Source organism: Rhinolophus ferrumequinum, chromosome 17 (assembly GCF_004115265.2).
Source record: "Rhinolophus ferrumequinum isolate MPI-CBG mRhiFer1 chromosome 17, mRhiFer1_v1.p, whole genome shotgun sequence".
NCBI classification, from domain to species: Eukaryota; Metazoa; Chordata; class Mammalia; order Chiroptera; family Rhinolophidae; genus Rhinolophus; species Rhinolophus ferrumequinum.
The window spans coordinates 52,727,049-52,749,786 of NC_046300.1; the positions used below are offsets into that span (position 1 = coordinate 52,727,049).

Sequence of the window (22,738 nt, forward strand, 5' to 3'; positions counted from 1 at the left end):
AGATGTGGCTAGTCATTGCCATTTCCTTCATCTGCCTCTTTGTAAGTGTTACGTACTTGGGGAGCAAACATACCTTGAAAAAAAATGTCTATGTATATGTACACATACATATACACACATATATATGTATGTGTACACACACGAACACACACAGTGGGGCCTTAAGATATTACTTGTCTCATGATAAGACAAAGGGCAGGGACAGTTTGTTCTGTTTCCTACGTGGCCACATTGCTTCATTTCTGCCATCTGAACCAGAGAATGTTTCATTTTATCTTTTGGATGTTGACTAGATTACAGTTACCAGCTGGTTAGCCCTTGCAGAGCCATTCCCTGAGCCCTGACTTGCTTTGTTCCATTAGGTTGAAAGTAGAGAGGGCTGGGCTGAGGTAAGCCTACAGCCCCAAATGGATCTTTGTGGTGGGCTCCCCTGCGGGGTTGGGCAGATTGAAAGTGTGCATCGATGAGCTAAGCAGAAAACTTTTCCCAAATCGATGTTCTGTATGAAGCATTCACTACACAGCAAGACGTAAACACTCTTCGCTAGGAGTGATGGTAGGGAATGGTTGTCTGTACACGGTAAGCACAGCTCCCAGCAAGTTTACAGAGTGTGGGATGTGGTTCGGCCTCCTGACCAACCATGGTTAGCCAGGTTCTTGGATAAGCTGCAGAATTCGCTGTTTAAGGCTGTTGGAGTCAGATGGAGTGGGTGTTTATGAATATATTATACATGCATGTTTACATCCAGTCGTTAAATGATGTGATCATTTTGTAAATTTTAAGCAAAAGAAAAATGTAGAAAATAAAACCCGAAAGCCTGTCTCCCAACTGCTAATCTCATTTCTTCCTTCAGTCTGAGGTAATCCTTTCCAGCCCTTTTCTATTCTATTCTATTCTTTTTCTATTTATAGTTGGAAATGAATTCCAACTATGTATTTTCTTCAATTTGCATTTCTTACCTGTGTGAACATTATCTTATGATATAACAATCTACCACTGATTTTCCTAAAACTAAATTATTTATTGAAAAACTAATACAAGCCCAGAGTATAGTAACAAATGATCCAGTGTCTTCAACAGACTGATAGCAAAGAGAGGAACAAATGGAGAGAAACCTAGACATTAAATGTGACTTAAGGGACCTAGCAACCAATGGAAGTATATGCACCCTTTTTGGATCCTATTTAAACAAACTATTAAAAGAAATTCATGACACTAATAAGATAATTGGAAATTTGAACACTGAATATTTGATCATATTAAGGAATTATTGTTAGTTTTTTTGATGGGAAATTTTTTTTGATGTGGATATTCTAAAAATGACTTTTAAAGATGCATAATGAATGTTTATGGGTGGAAAATAGGAGGACTAGGATTTGTATCAAAATAATACAGGAGGAGGGAAGCAGTGGGAGTGAAGGTGTGAAACAAGTTTATTCCAGGGGTGCAAGGCTGGCTCACTCTTAGAAAATCAGTCAGCATAATCTAATATATTTAACAGGCTAAAGAAAGAATGTCACATGATCCTATCAGTTGATACAGGAAAAGTATTTGATATAATTCAACAGCCATCCATGATAAGAACTCAGAAAAAGAGGACTAGAGGGAAACTTTCTCAATTTGACGCACAGTAGCTACCACAAAAAACGTGTAGTATAATTAATGGTGAAAGACATAAGAAATAACACTGTTCCTATTTGCAGATGATATGATTGTTTATGTAGAAAGTACTAAAAGTATCTCTAAAACAAACAAAAAGCTTAAATAAGTGAGTTCAGCAAGGTCTCAAGATATGAGATCAACGTACAAACATCAATTGTATTTCTGTCTACTAGAATTAACAAAAGGACACCAAAGTGGTAAAAATACCATACCATTTAAATTGCTAAAAAAAAAAAAAATTGAGAAATAGATGTAAATGTAATAAAACACATATAGAATTTACATGTTGAAAACTACAAAAAACACTAATTAATAAATCAAAGAAGACTTAAATAAATGGAGAAACATACTGTTTTCATGTTGAAAAAGTCAGAGTAAAGATGTCAGTTCTCCCCAAATTGTCCATAAGTTTAACACGATTGCTATCAAAAATCCCAGCAAGATTTTTTTGTAGATACAGAAAAGATTATTATTTCAAATTTTAGATGGAAAAGCAAAGGAACTACATACAACAGGGAAAGCAATTTTGAAAAAGAAGAATAATGTGGGAGGAATAAGTCTAGCTGACTTCAAGACTTATGATAAAACTACACAAATCAAGACTGTGATATTGTCAGAAGGATAAACACATAGATCAGTAGAACAGAATGCAGAACCCAGAAAGAGATCCATACAGACATGCACACGTGATGCTTAACAAAGGTGTGAAAACAAATCAGTGGAGTAAAAGAGTCTTTTTAACACATGGTTCCAGAGTAATTGGAAATCCACAGACAAACAACAACAACAAAAAAACCGCTCAGTCTATGTCTCACACTTTACATAAAAAATAACTCAAAATCAATCACAGACTTACATGTAAAGCTATATAACTATAAAACTTACAGAAAAAAAACCAGAAGAGAATCTTTGGGACCTAGGAGAAAGCCAAGAATTCTTAGACTGATCCATCTATAAAAGAAACCAACAATAACTTGGACTTTAGGTCAAAGTTAAAACTTTAAAAATGCAGCAAGTGTAAGAAGTCTGTGTCTCAAAGTCTTGGCAGGCGCATGAGGATTGGACTGTACCTGCTATTGTGGAATTTCTCGGTGAAGGGTGCAGCCCTGATCACCCCACTCTCCTGCAGAACAAGCTCCTGAGTCGTCCACCGTACAGGCCACCTGGCGAGACAGCATCTCAGATAGAACTCAAAATACTGCTAAGATGAAGGGCCTGGGGACAGGATTTTACTTTTAAAAACTTTAAAAAAGTTTTTGCAGTAAAGGGAATGAAAAGATAAGCTAAAGATGGGGAGAAAACATTTGGAAACCACATATTCAACAAAACACTAGTACCCAGAATAAATTAAGGAACCTGAAAACTCAGTAATTAAAAACAAACAAAAAAAGTAACCGAACTATCCAATTAGAAAATGGGCAAAGGACATGAACAAACATTGAACTGAAGAAGCTATACAAATGGCAAAGGAGCCATGGAAAGATGTTCAGTGTCATTGGCTGTAAGAGAAATGGAAATTAAACCCACTATACACCTATCAGAATGGCTCAAGTAGAAAATAATGATAGCAAAGTGCTGCCAAGGATGCAGAGAAACTGGATCTGTGTCTCTCATACCCTATTTTGCCGTGTATAATGCACACCCATGTTTTGGGCCCAAACTTTCAGGGAAAAAAAAAATCTTTTGTTTTAATTTTTTAATTCAGATTTTTATTTGTTTACATTTAGGTACTTTTTTTTGTATTATAAAGGAATTTTAGCATTTATTTTTTAAACATGTTGTGGTACAAGAAATTTTATGTAACCAATAATTACAAAACACAAGAATAGATACAAGGTACAAGAAATTTTATGTACCGGTAACACATTTACGATATTTACGCAAGAATAGATACAAGGTACAAGAAATTTTATGTACCGGTAACACATTTACGAGCAAGAATAGATACAAGGTACAAGAAATTTTATGTAGTGGTAACACATTTACGATATTTACGCATCGTAGAAGGCCAAGAACTCTTCCTTGCTGCAAGTTTGTGGTAAGTTCAACAAAACCAATTATTGTATTCCAGGGTATTATTTTGCATATGATTATCGTTATTGATTTCTAGAGTTACACTTTTGACTCATAAGCATAAATAAAAGAATTAAAACATTTATATAGATATGAAATTAGTACTACCCATGTATAATGCGCATCCTTATTTTTCCCTCACAAATTTGGGCCAAAAGTGCACATTATACATGGCAAAATACGGTACTTTGCTGGTGGGACTGTAAAATGGTACAGCCACTCTGGAATACAGTTTGACAGTCCTTAAAAAGAATTGAACATGGAACTACCATACAACCCAGCAATTGCGCTCTTTGACGTGTATCCCTGAGAAATGAAACAATGTTCACACACAAACCTGTACACCAATGTTTCTAGCAGCTTTATCAGTAATAGGCAGCTGGAAACAACCCAGATGTCCTTTGATGGGTAAATGGTGAAACGAACTGTGGTACATTCATATCATGGAATATTAACTCAGCAATGAAAAGAATACACTATTGATACAGGCAACAACTTATGCGACTCTACAGAGAATTATGCTAGTGGGAAATGTAATTTTTAAATGTTACATAATGTATGATTCCATTTATGTTACATTCTAGAAGTGATAAAATTATGGAGCTGGATAACAAATTAGTGGTTGCTGGGGTAAGAAAAGGGTGAAATGGGAGGGGAATGGGTGTGGCTCTAAAAGGGCAACATGAGGGATCCCCATGGGAATGGAAATGTTCTGTTTTACAGTGTCAAGGTCAGTGCCCTGTGATACTGTACTAGAGTGTTGTATTATGTAACCATTTGGGGAGCTAGATAAAGGGGATTATGTCTTACACGTGCATGTAAATCTATAATTTGCTCAACCATCTCAAAAAGTTTAATTTAAATAAAAATAACATTTCAATGCAATTTTTCAACATTTTGAGAAATACAAAATGGTCTTCAATGAAAAAATGAGGCATTTTCCCACACCTAATTCAGTCCTGCCCCCATATCACCTCCCTCAATGCCAGCTGCACTGCTAGTTACCACTTCATTTTTCATAATTGTGTAGATTTCTGACTGAATTGCCCTGAATATTTCAGAATAGGATGTTGCTTAAATAACAAGGACAAAATTAGGCCTTCTGACCCATTTGATTATTCTTTTCATGGCAGTTTGCCCCTGTCTCCCACGTGGTAGCTACAGAGCTGGGTCCCATCTCTCAGTTTCCTGAGGGAGACGCGGGGGGTGCTGGCCTGTATCAGGGCCTGGCCCAGCTTGTAATGTGCTTGTGTAAACCTGTGACAGGAATCGAGCCCACTGGAAACATGGTGAAGCAGCCGGCCAAGTTCACCGTGGACACCATCAGCGCTGGGCAAGGAGACGTGATGGTGTTTGTCGAGGACCCAGAAGGGAACAAAGAGGAGGTGTGTGGGAAGGTGCTGCCTGCCCTGCCAGCATCCCAGGGGGCTTTGGAGCTTGTAACAGGGCCAGGGACGGCGCCTCCATTTTTCTCATTACAGCTCATAACAAAAACTATTTTATTGAAAGGATCCTGAGGCTTAACAGTGGTTACATTAACTTGCCTAAGGGCTGTGTCTTGAAAACTAATGTAAAGTGATACTCACGGGCACAGTGTTTAATAAAATAGAGGATACTTTGAATTTAGCACAGGCCTCGTTAGTTGAGGTTTTAGATACTGATGGCTAGAATAATAACAGTACAATACAGTAACTGTGCTGATGTCCTACGGTCTTGCCACCCTGACCATCCTTTGATTCTTCCCTCAGGGCTTTACACGGACTGTTCTTTTTGTCTACTTATCTTCTTAAGACTATATTTTATTCCTAGTGCTTAGCAAGGAATTTACTTGCTAAGTTTACTGGCATTGTTTCCATTTCCCCCACTGGGGCACGGGTGCTGCCTGATTTGTTTTAGTTTTGGTACCTAACACTGGGCTCAACATTTCATAAACTCTTAACAACTACTGGGCCAAAAAAGGTTAAGTTTCTTGCTTCATAGTCTCTCTTGTCTAGAGAATTCTAGGCTTGAGACAGTGGAGAGTCCTGACTTGCTTATACCTTTGTGCTACATGATTTTGCTTCTGTGACTTCTGGCTGCTTCTCTCGCCTGGGGTCTCCTGCAGGAAATAGCTAGGACAGGTGTCTGATCTGGCAGCTAACTGCAGGCCCTTGGCTGGCACAGCAGGCTTTCCGTCACACAGTGTCTTCTCTAACTGTTTTGTATCTTCCATCCTAGGCACAAGTGACCCCTGACAGTGACAAGAACAAGACATACTCTGTGGAATATCTGCCCAAGGTCACCGGGCTGCACAAAGTAAGATGAGGTGTCATGGTTTGCTTGGACTGCTCGTCTGGGCTTCCTTTGATATGTATGAAAGGATACCTTAGGAACAAGAGTGATTTTCTTAAGTTAACTTCTTATTTTCCTCTCTGAGTATAAAAGTATTCATGCTCACTATAGAAAATTTTGGGTCCCCATGAACCAGACTTGAAACAGTAACTGATACATCTAGGTTGGTCACCCTCCACTAAGGTTTCTGCACTGTCATAGATTTTTCCGACTCCATCTAGATAGTGAATGGTGATAGCCACATGCATGGAGTAGAGATGCTCAGCTCTGAACCCTTTGTCTTGGATGCTACCTAAGCAGTCCCCTCCAGGTGCTCTGGGGGGTCTGTTTGCATTGAAGCCTGAGGGCGGAGAAGGCCAGTGGACCGTAGTGGAAGCCAATGGCCCAGTCATGCCTCTGGGATTTGGTGGGGATCCACCCCCCAGGTCCTTTGTCTCAGTGACCTTTTGAGTTCTGTTTGAGTTGGTGTCCAGTTGACCTATAGGACGGGGGCTAAGGGAGTTAGCAGGAGATTGGGGTGATCTAGGAGTATGCCTTTCGTTGGCTGAAAGCCTGTGAGAGCACGTGCAGGCCCCATACCTGGGTACTGTGCCAAGACTTTGACACACAGACCATACACGCTGCCTTGGGCTTACGTGGATTCACCTGGAACCACGGCCATAGATTTATATCCTTATGACATCATGAATTTGGGGGAAAAAAATCTTGGAGAGAGCATTTATGATATAATTAATTTATTCAGTTCATAGGAAACCTAACTTAGTAGCCCTGAAAAGTTTAAAAGCTGAGAACTCTGGCTCAAGTTTTAGATGGAAATCTGTACTTTGTCTCAAATCCACATATCTGGAATGATCCTGATCCCTTGAAAAATACTCTGGGTTTGAAATCCTGGAACTGTGCATTATAGTCTGGGGAACAGAGGCCCCTTCTGCAGTTGTCTTAAAGGGTCCAGTGTCTAGAGATTCAAGTATAAGTATTCATATCCTACTAGAGAGGCTAAGCATATCTGATGGAAGCATTTTTAGTTTGCTGAAGGCCTGATATCCCCGGCTCAGCTGTGTGATTGGTGGAGGCAGGTGGGAGTCGCATTCAGGCCACTAGCAGGATTCGTGCTTCCAGCCACCTTTGTGTGGATAATCAGACGGATGGAAGAGAAGATAGTCAAAGCATGTGGCTTGATTTGGTAGTCTCACTGGGCAGGGAGAAGTGATGCTATGTCATGTCTGTCACTTACAGGTCACAGTCCTCTTTGCAGGACAGCACATTTCCAAGAGTCCATTTGAAGTGAATGTTGACAAGGCCCAGGGAGATGCCAGCAAGGTCACTGCGAAAGGCCCCGGCTTGGAAGCTGCAGGGAACATCGCCAATAAGCCCACCTATTTTGACATCTACACGGCAGGTAATGTGCTTCCGCCTCTCCTCCGTGGGTCAGCCTTTCTTCTAAAGCCAGAGGTGACCCTCAGGAAGCCAAAGGCTCGGGATGCCCAACCTTTGGTTTTTTTTGTTGTTGTTGTTGTTTTTTAAATTTTATTGGGGAATATTGGGGAACAGTGTGTTTCTCCAGGGCCCATCAGCTCCAAGTCGTTGTCCTTCAATCTAGTTGTGGAGGGCGCAGCTCAGCTCTAAGTCCAGTCACTGTTTTCAATCTTTAGTTGCATGGGGCGCAGCCCACCATCCCATGGTTTGAACCGGCACCTTGTTGTTGAGAGCTGGGCTCTAACCAACTGAGCCATCCGGCTGCCCCTCTGGCAGCTCAGTGGCAGCTCAGCAGCAGCTTGTGGTCTTCAATCTAGTTGTGGAGGGCGCAGCTCACTGGCCTATGTGGGAATTCGAACTGGCAACCCTGTTCAGAGCTCGTGCTCTAACCAACTGAGACATCCAGCCGCCCTCTGACCTTTGTTTTTTAAATGGAACAACCAACAACAAAAACAACTTTTGAATTGTGTTGGTTATAGTTTCAGATTTTTCAAAACCAGTCTTTTTTTTTTTCTAAAATCTTACACTCAAGTTTGACTTTAGTTATAAGTAATTAGTCCATTTCTGTATACATTTCTGATTTGATGAAATTAATGTTCCAAAGAGTCTAAGTTTTAAGAATCATCTACTAGACCAAATTCCATGCAAGGCCCTGTGGGGGGATTAGAAAGAATGAATAAGACACAGTTCTTGAAATGTCAGCTTTCTTTGCAGTGTAGAAAATGTAGAGAATAGGGAATGGGAGAAAAGGAAAGTTCAGCCACGGCCCTCCTTCCCGGGCCAGAAACCAGTTGTCAAGGTGTTGGCGTGGCCCTTCTGAGTGCGTCTGTCCTTGGGTTTGCGTTTTGTACCTGCTCATCAGCAGCGAGCTTTCCCAGAAGGTGGCGGGCTCATGGGATGTCCGCTCTCCCTCAGGTGCCGGTGTGGGTGACATTGGTATTGAGGTGGAAGATCCCCAAGGGAAGAACACTGTGGAGCTGCTCGTGGAAGACAAAGGAAACCAGGTGTATCGCTGTGTGTACAAGCCAATGCATCCTGGCCCTCACGTGGTCAAGGTCTCCTTTGCCGGGGACACCATTCCGAAGAGTCCCTTCATTGTGCAGGTTGGGGAAGGTGAGTTCCGGGGTGGCCGAGCATGTCTGCATGGAGGCTGACTGTGCGTACAGTTGGGTTCCCAGGCCAGGACACAGGTCGGGGCCCAACACTGGACCTCTTTCCGTGGGACGTGGCTTACTTCGTCCTCAAGATACGGATACTGACGTCCCCCTGTGAACCATGCAGTGACCTGAGTGCTTGTGTTAACTCACTTAAATCCTCCCCCACAACACTCGTAAGGAGAGTCGCTGTCCTCCCTGAGAGGTGCAGGCCAGGCCATGGGAGGCGTTGGTGTCTGCGGCTGAGGTTAGCGGCAATAGCATTGCTGGTACCCAGCAGCCTCCACAGCTTGGCCTTTGCTGGCTGCCCGGCACTTATATGGCTGCGCCTAATTGTCACAGCAGCTTGGGTGTGCCAGGTGCTCTGACTACCCCCAGTTTGCAGATAGACACGTAAGGAATCGGTGAGTACAGACGAGGCGCCAGTAGGAGTAGAACCCAGGTTTCTGTCAACCCCTTAACCACACGGCTAAACTTCTCTCCAGCCAACAGCGTGCATTTTTGTTTTTGTTTTTTTGTTAGGCTCTTTTTCCTTCTCAGTTTGTTGCTCTCTGTTTTTCCCCCAACTCTGCTGCCTTTTCTAACCAATACTTGCCTTTCCCTGTTCTGTCCTGTGTATCTGCATCTGCAGAGCTGGCTTCCTCTTCCGAATTCTGCCTCTGGGCCATCCTGGACCCCGAAGCTGTTGGCTTCCTAGTTGAGAACACGGGGCCAGAGGCATCTTGCTTGGTAAGGGCTGGTTGGGTGGGGCTTCTGGGCCAGTTCTTTGTGCTGCCTGCAAATATCAGCTGAGTCTGTGCTGTTTGTGACCTCAGGAAATGACAGTGCAGGTGTTACCATAACTTGTCCAGCCAGACCCCAAGCCCACTCTCTAATTACATTTAAACATCTCTAGACATCTTTAAATGCTGGAGATGCTGTCCGTTTCCTTCAAAACCTTTAGCTCCATTTAGTGTTTATCTGAAGTGAGCAGTTACCCTTTTGATCTTGAGACCATTGTCCATGTTCAGAGTTTCCATGCGGAAGTCCTGTCATCCTGTTGTGACTTATTCCTGGTATGAGGCACTTTTCTCTCTTGACAAAGGGGAAAAAAACCCAACATATTCATAAACAAAACTCTTTGACGTAATGCAAGAAAGAATTTTTACTAGCTTTTCTGGTTCTAATAGTGTTTTTCGACTGCCTCTCGCTCATGGACTACCTTTTTCATTCCTGGTATATCCATCCGTCACTTGCACTATATAATATTTAATTAATAGAGGTTTTTTTTTGATGTACTAATTCTTCATCCACTTAAATGATTTTATATAAAAAAGAAGCTTCGTATCATTTTCAAATGCCTTTAAGTGCCACCATAAACGTGTGTTCATCCATGAACCATCTAAAATCATCTCTAACTCCAGGGGTGTGTGTATGTTTCTTTGGGAAGTAGTTGTTTGCCACATAGCCAGCCAAGGGTATTACGCGGAAGAAGGGCCAGAGGAGGAGTTACCTTTCTTCTACGGAGTAGTCTCCTCTTCTGGAGTTTGTAACCTCTAGTGTATAGAGAGCTGTCAAATATGCAGTGTCCGATTTAGAAAGGAAAAGCCACTTAATACACAGCAAGACATTTTACCTGTTAAGCTCCCGTTTCTATACTTAATGAGAAGGTTGCCCATTTTGGCAAAGAATTCCTAGGGTAGCAGGATGCCTTTTATCAACCTACTGATGGGCCCCATGGAGCAGTAGTTTTGTGGATCTCTCATATAAGGAATACTAGAGGCTATCTTTGTCCTTAGTGTTCAGACTTCCAACTTTAGGTTTTTTGAACAGATCTAGAAATCCAATGGAGAGTGGTGTTTGTTGCTGATAGTTGCATGTATAGCTGCCCACATTCCGAGGACCTGTAACAAAAGGCACTGAAATGTTTGTGTGCTTTGGCCAAGGTGGGGTTGAACTGGCCTCTTTTTTAGCTATTCTCGGGCTCTTTGTGCAGAAGACGACAACATTTAGACTTTTAGAAATGGCTGACCCAAAGTTTGGAACCCGGTCAATGTTTTCAAGTGTTAACATTTTCCAAGTAGACTTGAAAAAGTCCATTCTTCCCAATTAGTGGGCCCTTGAGTATAGCAATGAAGTTTGAACAATGTCCAACACTGGGTCTTAACTCTCCTTCACCACTTTAAGGATAAACGCCAGGATTTAGCTGGTACCAGGGAATCCACGCTGTGCTCTCTGGCTTCCTTGGCCAATGTAACCTCCCCCTAATCCCTCTACGGTGTGGCTGGACAAAGTTATGTTGTGTCCTTATTTGCTAGCCTGGTGTGCTCCCTGAATGAGACCCCTGGCCTCAGCAACTGCCGCATACTCTTTGTGCAAAGCAAATATTTTCTTGGCGGGTGGCTCCAGGTTACCTTGGCTTGCTCTACCCTGAGTAAAGAATGAAAGGTTGAATTGATGTAGAAACTGTGTTTGCAGCCTGCAGTCCAAATGCCTGCCGGGCCAGTGGACGAGGCCTGCAGCCCAAAGGCATCCGTATCCGGGAGACTGCGGATTTCAAGGTTGACACCAAAGCTGCCGGAAGCGGGGATCTCGGCGTAACCGTGAAGGGTCCTAGTAAGTGCTGCTTTGTTTCCCCATCTCAGGTGTGATTTCAGCTAACTTTGTAGCCATGACATAAAGATTTCACCCCATGGCCAATTCTGATCAATTTATCCCAGACATCTGTGTCAAAAGTTAGAGGTTATCTGGGCTCCACAGGGCAGGAAGCAGTGATTGATTAGTAATGTCTGCCCTGAATGCAGGTGAGGAACAGTGGTGGCCTGACAGCCTCACATTATATTAAGTCTTCTGGGAGTACAAAAAGCAGTGATGCAATGCAGTTTGGGAAATGCTGTCCTTGGAACTACCTCCAGTGGCCCATTTTTTATTTGAGGAAACCTAGGCTTAGAGAGGAAGGGTCTTGCCCAAGGTCCCACAACTTGTAAGCATCTGAGCTGGAATTCATTTAAGCACAGTCTCCATAAGCCAGTAATTTCCTCACTACAGGTTATATTTTATAGACTACGAAATTATGTCGAGTACCTAATTACTATGATCAGTGCTTATAGAAGGAGAATCACATTCCCTAAGATTACGTTTCCTTTGTAAATAAATGCCATTCGTGGAGGGGTGGGTTGTACCCTGCAACTCATTCTCGCTCCCTCTTTTGGGAAAGGAGACAGCAGACGCTAGGACGGGTGTCTACGCAGTCCTCGAGTTTTCCCCTGGAACAGATAAGTAGATAAGCTTGGCATTTCTAGTTGCAGGAGTAGCAGCCCTTGGCTTGTGGAATCTTGAGCTTCCTGTGCTAGGACTGCTCTTACCCTCTGTATTCCCAACAGGCTGGGACAGGAGTGTTCTGAGCTCCAGAAAGTTAATATTTGATCTTAGAGTACCAAGCTTTGGGGCAAGCTGTTCCCCAAGGGCAGCCAAGGTTCTAGACTGCTCAGACCTGGAGCCACACTGCTCTGGTGCTGCCCTCCCTCCTGGCTTGTTGCTATAGGAGCCAAGGAGGCGTTTTTGTTGTGGGTTTTTTTTTTTTTTCCTTTCTGACCTTGGATTCTCGCTTGACTAAAATGGCTTTCACGGCCAAACCTCAAGGCTCAACATAAAACAAGTTCCTGCCTGACGGCTTGCTCTGGAGTTTGTAGTGTAGCATCTAAAACTTGTCTTGTAGATCTCATGCAAGAGCTTTGTCACTTTCATTGTCCGGCTTTTGTTGAAAAGGATATGCTGGGACACTAACCTGAAACTCATGCCAAATAGTCATAAGGGTTCATTCCCTCCCCAGTTTTTGTGGGGGACTAAGATGGGGAGGATTGTTGAGAAAAATTGAGATGTGACTAGATTTATCTTTACACAGACCCAGGAGGTTCAGGACCTCATAGCCCCCTCATAGCTGAGAGAGCCTACCAAAGTCAGTCAGCTAGAAACCCTCCATTTCCCCACAATTAGAAGCAGAGATGGGTCCATTTTTGGCTTGGATTAATCTCTCAGGTTTTGGGGGTCCACCCTCTGAGGCAGCCCGCTGAAGTTTCCTGTGTGGCTTATGCTTTGTGAATACTTGTCTTTCTGTTCTTGTCTTTTGGGTTCTCATTCTGAGCCTAGGATGGCATTGGAAAATGGTGTGCTTCCTTCCCACAGAGGGTCTGGAGGAGCTGGTGAAGCAAAAAGGCTTCCTGGATGGAGTCTATGCATTTGAGTATTACCCCAGCACCCCGGGGAAATACAGCATCGCCATTACGTGGGGGGGACACCACATTCCAAAGAGGTGAGTCTCCAATAGGAGTTACGTCTTCTTGGGAGGCTTGTTCGGCCCAGGGTTGTTTTCTGGGCTGCAGGAGAGAAAGAGGTCTGGTTTGTTGAAGACTTGTTTTTTCAGAGCAGCACATACATTTGGCCTGTTCTCAAAAGCAGCAGAAAGTCACTGTGGTTTCGGCTGCCTTCCTTTAAATCAAATGCTAGTGGTTTGAGCCGATGGGATGCGGGGAAGCCAGAAGGAGCAGTAATCGAGAGCAAATGGGCTCTGTGCCTGTATACCCTTATGTAAACGGAGATTCTCTTTCTTTTAATGTGTGCCTCTGTTCAGGAATGCCGTGGGGTAAAATCTGCTATGGTTTACATTAAAATCTTCTACGTGAGTGCAGTCAGGAATCAAGGGACGCAGCCTGCAGCTTTGCCGTGTGGCATTGGCGTGGCCCTCCGTGCTTCTCCATGTTTCCCAGCTCTCCTGGGGGCAACTTGAAACTCTGAATAAATTCAGTTTGCTTTGAGACATATCTGGGCATATTATAAGGTTCTGAGAATCTAAGTAAACTATTTTTTAATCTCCTGTATGAAAATTAAAACACATTCATTCATGTATGAGATAAAGCCTATTCAACCTAGTTTTCTTATTGCAGCATAAGCAGGATGTGGAAAAGTGTACACTCTCTTACCTTCCAGGGCCCACAGTCTGGTGAGCCCTGCACTCAAATGACCAGAAGGATAGTGCAAGACTGTGTGGCTTGAGTGCCAACCCAGTGGCCACCTGAAGGCCCTGAGGCAGCACATTACATTATATTGTTGACATAATAATGGCTGTGGGGGGACCTGCTGGAAGAAGGGCTTGGCTGGAGATGGGGCGTGCAGGTAAAGGGATCAGACAAGTGGAAAGAATCAGTGTAAACAGTTTATGGCTGTACCCTTTGCTCTTCTTGAATGCTTCCGTTCCTTTTCTTCTAGCCCCTTTGAAGTTCAAGTTGGCCCTGAAGCAGGCATGCAGAAAGTCCGAGCATGGGGCCCTGGCCTCCACGGTGGAATTGTTGGGCGGTCAGCAGACTTCGTGGTGGAGTCCATTGGCTCTGAAGTGGGGTCTTTGGGTAAGTGGGAGCAACTGACCAGCAGCTTCTGGAGGGGGTCTGAGCCCGCTGTGAGGCTGAGAGTTGCAGCCCCCTCTAGGCCTCACTGCCTGTATCCTCCTGGTCTCCTTACCACCTGGCGCCGCCTCTGGATATCGTTGTGGAATTGCAATTCCCATTCTCCTACCCTTTAGCTTGCCCTCTGCCTCATTCATTGCTTTAGCCACTAGACCTCGAGGGCAGAGGCCTTCTGTAGATGTTGTGCCTGGATCATTGTAGGCACTCAGCAAATATTGTTGACTGATCCTTTGTTTAGATGAATGAATTAATTTTGCTGAAATCAAAAATTTGGGAAGTAAATATTCTTTTGCACATAACTGAATATATTTAAAATACACATCTGTATATATGATCATTTTAGATCAGTGGTCAGCACCGATCTCTTTTCAAAGGATCAGATAGAAATATTTTATTTTTGTGGGTCATATTCTGTCTCACAACTGTTTGACTTCCCCAGCAAACAGCCATAGAAAATACATAAGCGAAGGAATGTGACTATGTTTCAGTAAAATCTTATTTACAAAAATAGGCAGTGGGTCAGAATTGGCCCACTGGCCTAAGTTTGGATGACCTCTGTTTTAGGTACTAGAAATAACCAGAGGGGAAAATAGGAAGTCACATTCAATTTTTCCTTCTAGAGAGATAGTAAACATTTTGGTATATCCTTGTAGACTACAGGCAACATCAAACCTCTTGGTATGTCCTTTGAGTGGATTCGGTGGGGGAGAGGGTGGGCATTGCTTTAAGGCTTTGGGTGTGTGTTGCCATATTGCCAACAGAAAGGTTTGCTCGTTGACCTTCATTGTTAGATGGTGTTTAAAAAACAAAAGTATAAAATCCAACTCTTCCATCACTAGTGAAGACTCAGTAGGCTTGGTGAGATACAGATGTCACTCTTCTGGCCAGTACTTGACTTTTAGACAGGCAAAGGGAGTGAGTTGGTAGTAACATGGAATAGGTACTTTCCCCAATGTAACCAGGGGGGGTCCTCCTATCCCATCCCCCAGGGTTTGCCATTGAAGGCCCCTCTCAGGCGAAGATTGAGTATGACGACCAGAATGATGGATCGTGTGATGTCAAGTACTGGCCCAAGGAGCCTGGCGAATACGCCGTTCACATCATGTGCGATGACGAAGACATCAAGGACAGTCCGTACATGGCCTTCATCCACCCGGCCACGGGAGACTATAACCCAGACCTGGTGAGCCAGCTGGTTTTATTTCTGTCTTCTCTTTTCTGGCTCCGGACATCTTCCCCGCTGCCTGGAGAGTTGCCCTAAGCAGAGTGTTGAGAGATGGCAAGGGGAGCCACTTAGGGCTTAGAAAGGAAACAGGCCTGAACTGGAATCCTGGCCGTACCACTGGGTACTTTTCTAATGTTGGGCAAGTAACTTACCTCTGACCCTTGATACCTTCCTCTATAAAACTGGAATGATTGTAGCGTCTGCTTCCCAGAGTTCCTGGGATGATTCAAGGAGGTAACGAACATGCATAAAAACAGCCCTTAGCCCAGTGCCTGGCCCAGGTAGGCAGCTCTATAAGAAGCTGTTTCCTGCAACCTAGAGTGTCCTATTTCAGTCTTGTCACTTTCTGTTGTTATTATTTCAAGATGCTCCATATTTCTCTCAGTTCCCTGATCCTAAATTGGAGCAGTGTTTCCAAGAGCTCCTTCAGACCCTTTTCAGGCTGATAAGCATCGAGCCTGAGCCAGCCTACCCCCGTGTGTGCTGCTGTTGGCCCACGTGGGCAGCTGTCCATAGGTTGATGTCAGTCAGCTGGAAGCTACCCCTTCTTGGCCAACTGGGGTTTTTGCTCTCTGGGGCTGCAAACATTTAGAATGCTGTTTGTAGTGAAGATTCTGAGCCCCTTCAAAGCGGGAACATTGAAATTGGGGCATGGCTGGAGGTTCCCGCCCCAGTTATTGGATGTTCTCTATGTCAGCTCAGAATAAGTCAGGGAGCCCAGGCTAGTTTGGGACCTCATGAGAGGTTAATGATACTGTTTTTTATTTTGAAGTTAGAGCCTACTTGAGCATTTTCCTTCCCGTAACCATCCTGTTACGTGGGTGCTATAAAGCCAGGCACAGTTGTTTTCTCCTTCTCCTGTCCCCTGGTCACCACTCTTCATTTAGGGGTTTAGTTGGGGCATTACACAGAAAGAGAATCATTATTGATTCTTTGCTCCAGGTCCAAGCATACGGGCCAGGTTTGGAGAAATCTGGGTGCATTGTCAACAACCTGGCTGAGTTCACCGTGGATCCTAAGGATGCTGGAAAAGCTCCCTTAAAGATACTTGCTCAGGTAAGTTTCCAGGGGCCACCTGTGCAGGTAATTGTCAGGTGATAAGATCCGACAGTTTAATGGCAAGTTGCTCAGTCCACCTGAGCTTTAGTTTTCTTATCTACACTTTGGGAATAATAAGAATATTTATCTCATGGGCTTATGTGAGGAGTAAATAAGATGCTATTATAACATGTAAAGCATGGTGTTTTCATTTTTATGATTTGTGTTCTGTGGAAACAAGGCTCGATTGTTTCCTATTTCCCTGTAAATGTCCTTTGGTATGGCGGAAGCTTCCTTGGCCATGCACGATGGGATGTTTGTAAATAAGGATTTATTAAATGTGTTAATTTAATTCAATTTGGCCAAAGGATTTAAATGCAGGAATTGAAATTAAGAAGTATTGAGTGGTCATGGCTTTCTTTTGGGTCCATTTGCTCTTAATAACTAAAAATAAATGCATGTAGTATTTTATCACCTGTGGTTATGGTCATTGTATTGTGATAACATATCATAGTCATTCCATGAAGTCTTATTGGATGAGTGAGTGGTGACTTCACCGTCTTGGGAGGCCACATGGACCTATTTGATGTAGACAGTGTGAGAGCCAGCTCCCTCCCTAGCCCCTGATCTTTTGCAGGATGGGGAAGGCCAGCCCATTGATGTCCAGATGAAGAGTCGGATGGACGGCACATATGCCTGCTCGTACACCCCGGTGAAGTCCATCAAGCACACCATTGCTGTGGTCTGGGGAGGGGTGAACATCCCACACAGCCCCTACAGGGTAGGTTGTGAGGCGGAATCCTGGCTGTGGTATGAAAAGCCCCGTCCTGTGGCAGGTCTGCCTGATGGCCAAGGCAGATAAATGGGAAGGACCCATGCTGGGTGGGCCTGAAAGATGGCGTGGCCTGAGGGGCAGAGTGCTCCAGATTGTCTCAAAGGACCATTTGTAACAATGTTCACTAACAATCTTTTACTGGGTCCAAATAGAGGAAAATCTGATTACAACTTTCTCCTTGTTCTCTCTAGGTCAACATTGGGCAGGGGAGCCATCCCCAGAAGGTCAAAGTGTTTGGGCCAGGCGTGGAGAGAAGTGGACTGAAGGCCAGTGAGCCGACTCACTTCACAGTGGACTGTACCGAAGCTGGGGAAGGTGAGAGGAGGCTTTGCCCAATGCAGCGATTGTTGCTCCTTGGGGAATAAAGGCACTTTCATAACATTTCATAGCAGTAAGCTTTGAACCAGGAAGTAGTCTACCTGAATAGGTAATTATTCATCTAATGAGCTTCTGTGTCAGTTCTTCAGTGACATCATTGCTAATCCTCCATCCGTTCTCCAAAACCCTGGCTTACCACTATCTCTTTCTCGTGTTTCTTACTGGAAACTTCCCAATTGCTCATTTTAGGGTGTTCATCTGAGCTGGAAGTGATTGCCTTGGACATGCTGTTTCTTGTAAACCGGTGCTAATGAGCTGGTCTATTCCAGGTGATGTCAGCGTTGGCATTAAATGTGATGCCCGGGTGTTGAGTGAGGACGAGGAAGATGTGGATTTTGACATTATTCACAATGCCAACGACACGTTTACAGTCAAATATGTGCCTCCTGCCGCCGGGCGATATACCATCAAAGTTCTCTTTGCATCTCAGGTGTGTGTTTGGGTCTAGATTCTTTCTGGCCACCTATCTGCATATTTCCTTCTTGTCTTTTTTTAGCAATAGGGAAGGTGTCTTGAGAATTCTGCTCAATGGTTTTCCTCTCTTGTTCCTTAAAACTAAGAAGGAAAAAATACCCAGAACTAAAATCTGACCACTTTCTAACAAAAGTGAGGCCGTGTATTTATTCAGTGGTTAAAAGTGGGGCTCTGGAAAGAAATTGGTTTGCTATAAACTTTCATCAAGTTTTTCACTGAAATTTAATGAACTTCTAGCTTTGACCTCTTTGAACCAATGCCTTTGGTCTCAGCCTTGAAACTTTTCTGGAGAGAGGAGTGTTTCAGATAGCGTTCCTATTTATTATGTGTGATAGTGAAGAAGGACAAAGCAGGACCAAAAATAGGGAATAATGGAATGCTGGTGATTCAAATCAACCTTCCATAAAAATAGGGACCTCAGAAGAAAGTTCTGTTCCCAAAAGTGTTGGTCTTGAGTTGGCTTCATCCAGTTTACCTGTTCTGCCTTCACTAACAGTCTACAAGATTCTTATTGAAGAATTGTAACCGTTCTATTTCTGATCAGTTCCTTGTATTCCCTAAACCTTAGCTTTCACCTTTCTCTGGAGGACATTTCTTTCCCTCTGACGCCCTACATTATCATTTTTGGTTTTATTCTTGGTAGTATTTTTTTGTATCCTAAGTACTCAACATTTGGTGTGAAAGGCTCAGAGCTTTCAGATTTGTTTGGGGGAAACCGTCCTTTATCTATCTGTGCAGAAAACGAGCCAAAGCCTGTGATACAGGGACCAAGGCATTCCTAAGTGACCGATTATGGTCCGTACGTGATGCTAGAGCATGAAGACTTGACACGGTGATAACAGAAGTTTGCTCACCACCCGTTCAAATCAAAGTTGTGCTGAAGGTTTCTGCCTTAATGCACTTGGGCAGAAGGCTAAGCTCTGGCAGTTGCTCCAGGGGCTTTCCTACTGAGACAGTGTTTCTGCTACAGGAAATCCCCGCCAGCCCTTTCAGAGTCAAAGTCGACCCTTCCCACGACGCCAGCAAGGTGAAGGCAGAAGGCCCGGGGCTTAGCAAAGCAGGTAAGATGGCGTGTGCGTGAGGCCGTCCTGGAGGCCTTCTGTAGGCGGTGGCAATGGCAGTATTTGGTCTGGGGCCTTGAAGGATGTACCTCCACCAAAGGCGGGTGTTCGATCAGAGCTCCTGCCAGAGTGGTTGGCATGGCTGAGCCCCAGCCCTGTCTCTGGCTGCCTGGGTAGAGCTGATGCTGATGAACCTGTCAGACTGGTTCTAAAAGTGAAACCATTTGGGCCAGGCCTGGCTCCTCACGTCCTGGTTTATCTTTCCAGGTGTGGAAAACGGGAAACCTACCCACTTCACTGTCTACACCAAAGGGGCCGGAAAAGCCCCACTCAATGTACAGTTCAGCAGCTCTCTTCCTGGTGACGCGGTGAAGGATTTGGATATCATCGATAATTATGACTACTCCCACACAGTTAAATACACACCCACCCAGCAGGTAGGCTTCTTTCCATCCCCTTTGCCCTCAGTGCTGTGCTGTGTCACTTTGGGTGCCGGCAGTGTAAACTGCTCTGTTGAAGGGCTCCCCTGTGGGAGACGAGTCTTTATGCCTTTCGTTCTGCACCTGTCTGGGAGTTGACAAAGACCCTGATCAGTTCTTTCAGGAGGGCCTGCGGGATTCCCCAAGAACAAGAAGGAAGCTGGCTGTACCTCCTCACTCCAATCTCCCACCTACGTTTTGGGTTTTAGCAGGGAAATGCCAAGTTCTTGAAGTTCAGGACCTAATAATCTCCCTCTCTCTCATACACACACTCCCCTCCTTACCTGCTGAATCTTTGATGAGTTACTGAGAAAGAGGTGTCATGCCTTTATGTTTCCTTCCTGGCCCTTTTAGCTTAGTTTACCCTTTTTTACAAGGTGTTGTGGTGGCATCTTTCTCAAAGTCTTTCCTCAAAGAGCCAGTTCAGCCTTTAGGCCCCCAGCCCCGGTACACTACTTAAGACCCCATACTTTCCCCTTTACAAAATGCAGGAATACAGACAGGATCTTGCCAGACAGGCTCCTTTGATCTGATTGTTTTAGGCAGTAAGGGCCTTAAAAACTACCTCTCTGTACTAATTCATGTTTATTCAACATTTTGTTTTGCTTCACGTCTACACCTCTAGGGTCTGGGGAGCAGACATCCCTGCAGAAAAGCCTGGATTTTATTGCTCAGGCCTAGTGTTCTAAACAGTCATTCCAAACATCTGAGATTCCTTCATTCTTGAACAGCAGAGTCCCCCTATGAGAAAAATGCCATTTGTAGGAGAAGGGCGATGCTTTTTGCAGAAACACTGCTCCGAAGCGTCATTCCTGCCTGGACCACCCCAGTGAGGAGCTGGCCAGAGTGTAGTAGGGAAGAACGAGGGGTACAGAGAGGATGAGGGAAGGTGTAGGTGTCCCCTTGCATCGGGGGCTGGTATCCTTGGCAGTAGAATCTTTGCTCTGAGAACTTCCCTAAGAGTGGGTGTGTTTGTCTGGGGCAGGCTCTGTGTGCCACATTACACATGTGGCCTCTTGCCTTCAGCTGTGCTTCTTCCTGTGTGTGTGTGTGAACTTTAATGGGGTTCATTATTAGAAATGGTAAAACAAATACTTTTGTAGGTTAGAGACCCTTTTCTCGTCAGGCTGCTCATTGCTAAGCAGGCAGTTATTTTCCTGCGGATGCTTCCGAGGGCTGGTGGGAGCCTTATCTCTCAGAGCGCTAACTTGATGTCATGTTTCTTGTCAGTGCTCCACGTGCCTTGGGAGAAGGTACCAGAATGCAAGGCCATGCATGCTGGTCAAGATCTCAAGGTCATAGACACTTCTGGAAACATTTTGAGATGCTTAACTTTATCCTATGTCTGTATACCTTTTTGCGTTTCGGCTGAGTTGCTAAGACGTAAGTTGCAGATGCCACGGCAGGCTCAGGTTTTGACCCACACCCCCAGAAAGGATGTTAGAACCCACTGTCCCGGATGCCCCCAGCTGCCAGTCGAGGCCGAGGTGGAGGTCAGGAGCCCAGGTCCTGTTTGGTTATGTTTGAAATGAAGCTAGACTATGAGGTTCCATACTCCAGTCACCCCAAGGTCAAGGTCATCTAGTTCTCTGATAGCAGGTTTGAAGGCTGTCTGCATGCTCAGTGGCCACTTGGGGCTGTTTGTCCAAATGCTGCCCATTGTATGTCCGAGGAGCCTGGCAAGGCCTTGCTGTCCGTCACTGCCTCGTGTGAAAAGCTCCGCCGTGTCTCTCTAGTCCTTTGTTATGTAGACTGAAGTTCACTGTTTCGTTATTTGGGCAACTTGCAATCCTGCACATTTCTCTAAAGAAAACAATTAAATCTCTCCTGTTGGACTGTGAGTTCACCAAAGACAGGATATCCTATTTTTATAGATATAGCTATAAATATAAATAGTCTATCTTTCCATCCCTGGCCCCAAGCACAGGGCCTGACGCTGTGGATGCTCCGTGTGGATTTAGGGCCAAATGGGTGAATAAATGAAGCCGCAACACACAAGCAGAGACAGTGGAAGAACTTTGTAATCCGGTAGGAGAGTGGAGCCTGCACATCCTTATTCTCCTTTGAACTCTTTTGTTCTGAAGAGCAGCGGACAGCTCAAGATTGGGTTAAATAAGCATACCTTCTGAGCCCTTCTCTTGGAGGTGGTTAAGAGGCCTGGGTCAGCCCAGCAAACTCTGCTGGACAGAGGCGGGAAGCATCCCTTGCGGGCTGACACCCCCAGGCACACTTCCTGGTAGTTTTAGGGAATAGCCAGCTGGAACTTTCCAGAAATGCAGCTGGTAGGTGTGTGTGGAGAGATGGGGGTGGGTGAACGCTGCGGCCTCAGCAGGCAGACTGCTGTGTGAGGAGCCGCAGCCGTACCTGATGGCTGACTCTGCTCCCAGTACCTGCAGTCCTGTGTAGGGCGCCAGGGGTGCGGGTGCTGGTTGATCCTGTTAGCTCTTCTCAGAACATAGTGGTCAGAGCTCTCTTTGCCTCAGAGGACTGGACTTGCTGGGCTGGGGCTTGGGGACCTCCCAAAAGTCAGACAAAGGCTTGATGTTTTGGAAGGGAAATCGTGCAGTGCCGTTTCCCCCGTGGATCTCATCTTGTGCTTTTGGTTGTCTGTGGCCTCAGGCGACTTCAGTTTCTCACCCCAAGCTTCCCTGAACAGAGCAGTTTGAGAAGCTGGTGGCAGCAGCTCCATGCTGAATCAGGAACCACTGGGAATTGAAAATGCCACCTGCGACTGTGGCACCTTTAGGAAACCCCAGGAGCTCGCTGAGCCTCACAGGTAGAAGTAGTATTACTACTGGCGGCTGTGGTGTCACAGAGGTGTCCGGAGTTGGGGGCTGTGGGGAGCTCTCCATCCTATCCTCATCCGAGCTCTTGGTGGGTCTCCTGCGCGTGTGGTTTGCAGGATAAGGTAAAGGTCTCAGAAGCACAAAGGGGAGAGACTAAAACTGTCCTGCGGTCCATGAAATCTTTGTGAAATGTGCCAGGGTCACTGCTCAGACACTGCTCACGTCAGAGCCTCTAGGGAAAAGGCACAGTCCCTTCCTTGGCTGGGGCCTCTGAGGAAACCTTAACATGCTGCAGGCCATCGCAGGTGCAAACCTCTAAGCCTTCTTC

At 44.9% G+C, this 22,738-nt stretch overlaps 1 protein-coding gene across 6 annotated transcripts in view; it reads left to right on the plus strand.

Moving 5' to 3' along the window:
• FLNB (filamin B) overlaps positions 1–22,738 on the plus strand; it is a 124,875-nt gene that overhangs the window by 55,367 nt on the left and 46,770 nt on the right. For all 6 annotated transcript variants that reach the window (XM_033132802.1, XM_033132803.1, XM_033132801.1 and 3 more), the window contains exons 5-18: positions 5,002–5,120; positions 5,953–6,030; positions 7,303–7,465; positions 8,458–8,655; positions 11,154–11,291; positions 12,861–12,987; positions 13,941–14,077; positions 15,124–15,317; positions 16,302–16,415; positions 17,035–17,178; positions 17,424–17,547; positions 17,880–18,040; positions 19,055–19,145; positions 19,413–19,582. In XM_033132802.1, coding sequence (XP_032988693.1) covers positions 5,002–5,120; positions 5,953–6,030; positions 7,303–7,465; positions 8,458–8,655; positions 11,154–11,291; positions 12,861–12,987; positions 13,941–14,077; positions 15,124–15,317; positions 16,302–16,415; positions 17,035–17,178; positions 17,424–17,547; positions 17,880–18,040; positions 19,055–19,145; positions 19,413–19,582 — 1,958 coding nt within the window. The remainder of the gene's footprint in view (positions 1–5,001; positions 5,121–5,952; positions 6,031–7,302; positions 7,466–8,457; positions 8,656–11,153; positions 11,292–12,860; positions 12,988–13,940; positions 14,078–15,123; positions 15,318–16,301; positions 16,416–17,034; positions 17,179–17,423; positions 17,548–17,879; positions 18,041–19,054; positions 19,146–19,412; positions 19,583–22,738) is intronic.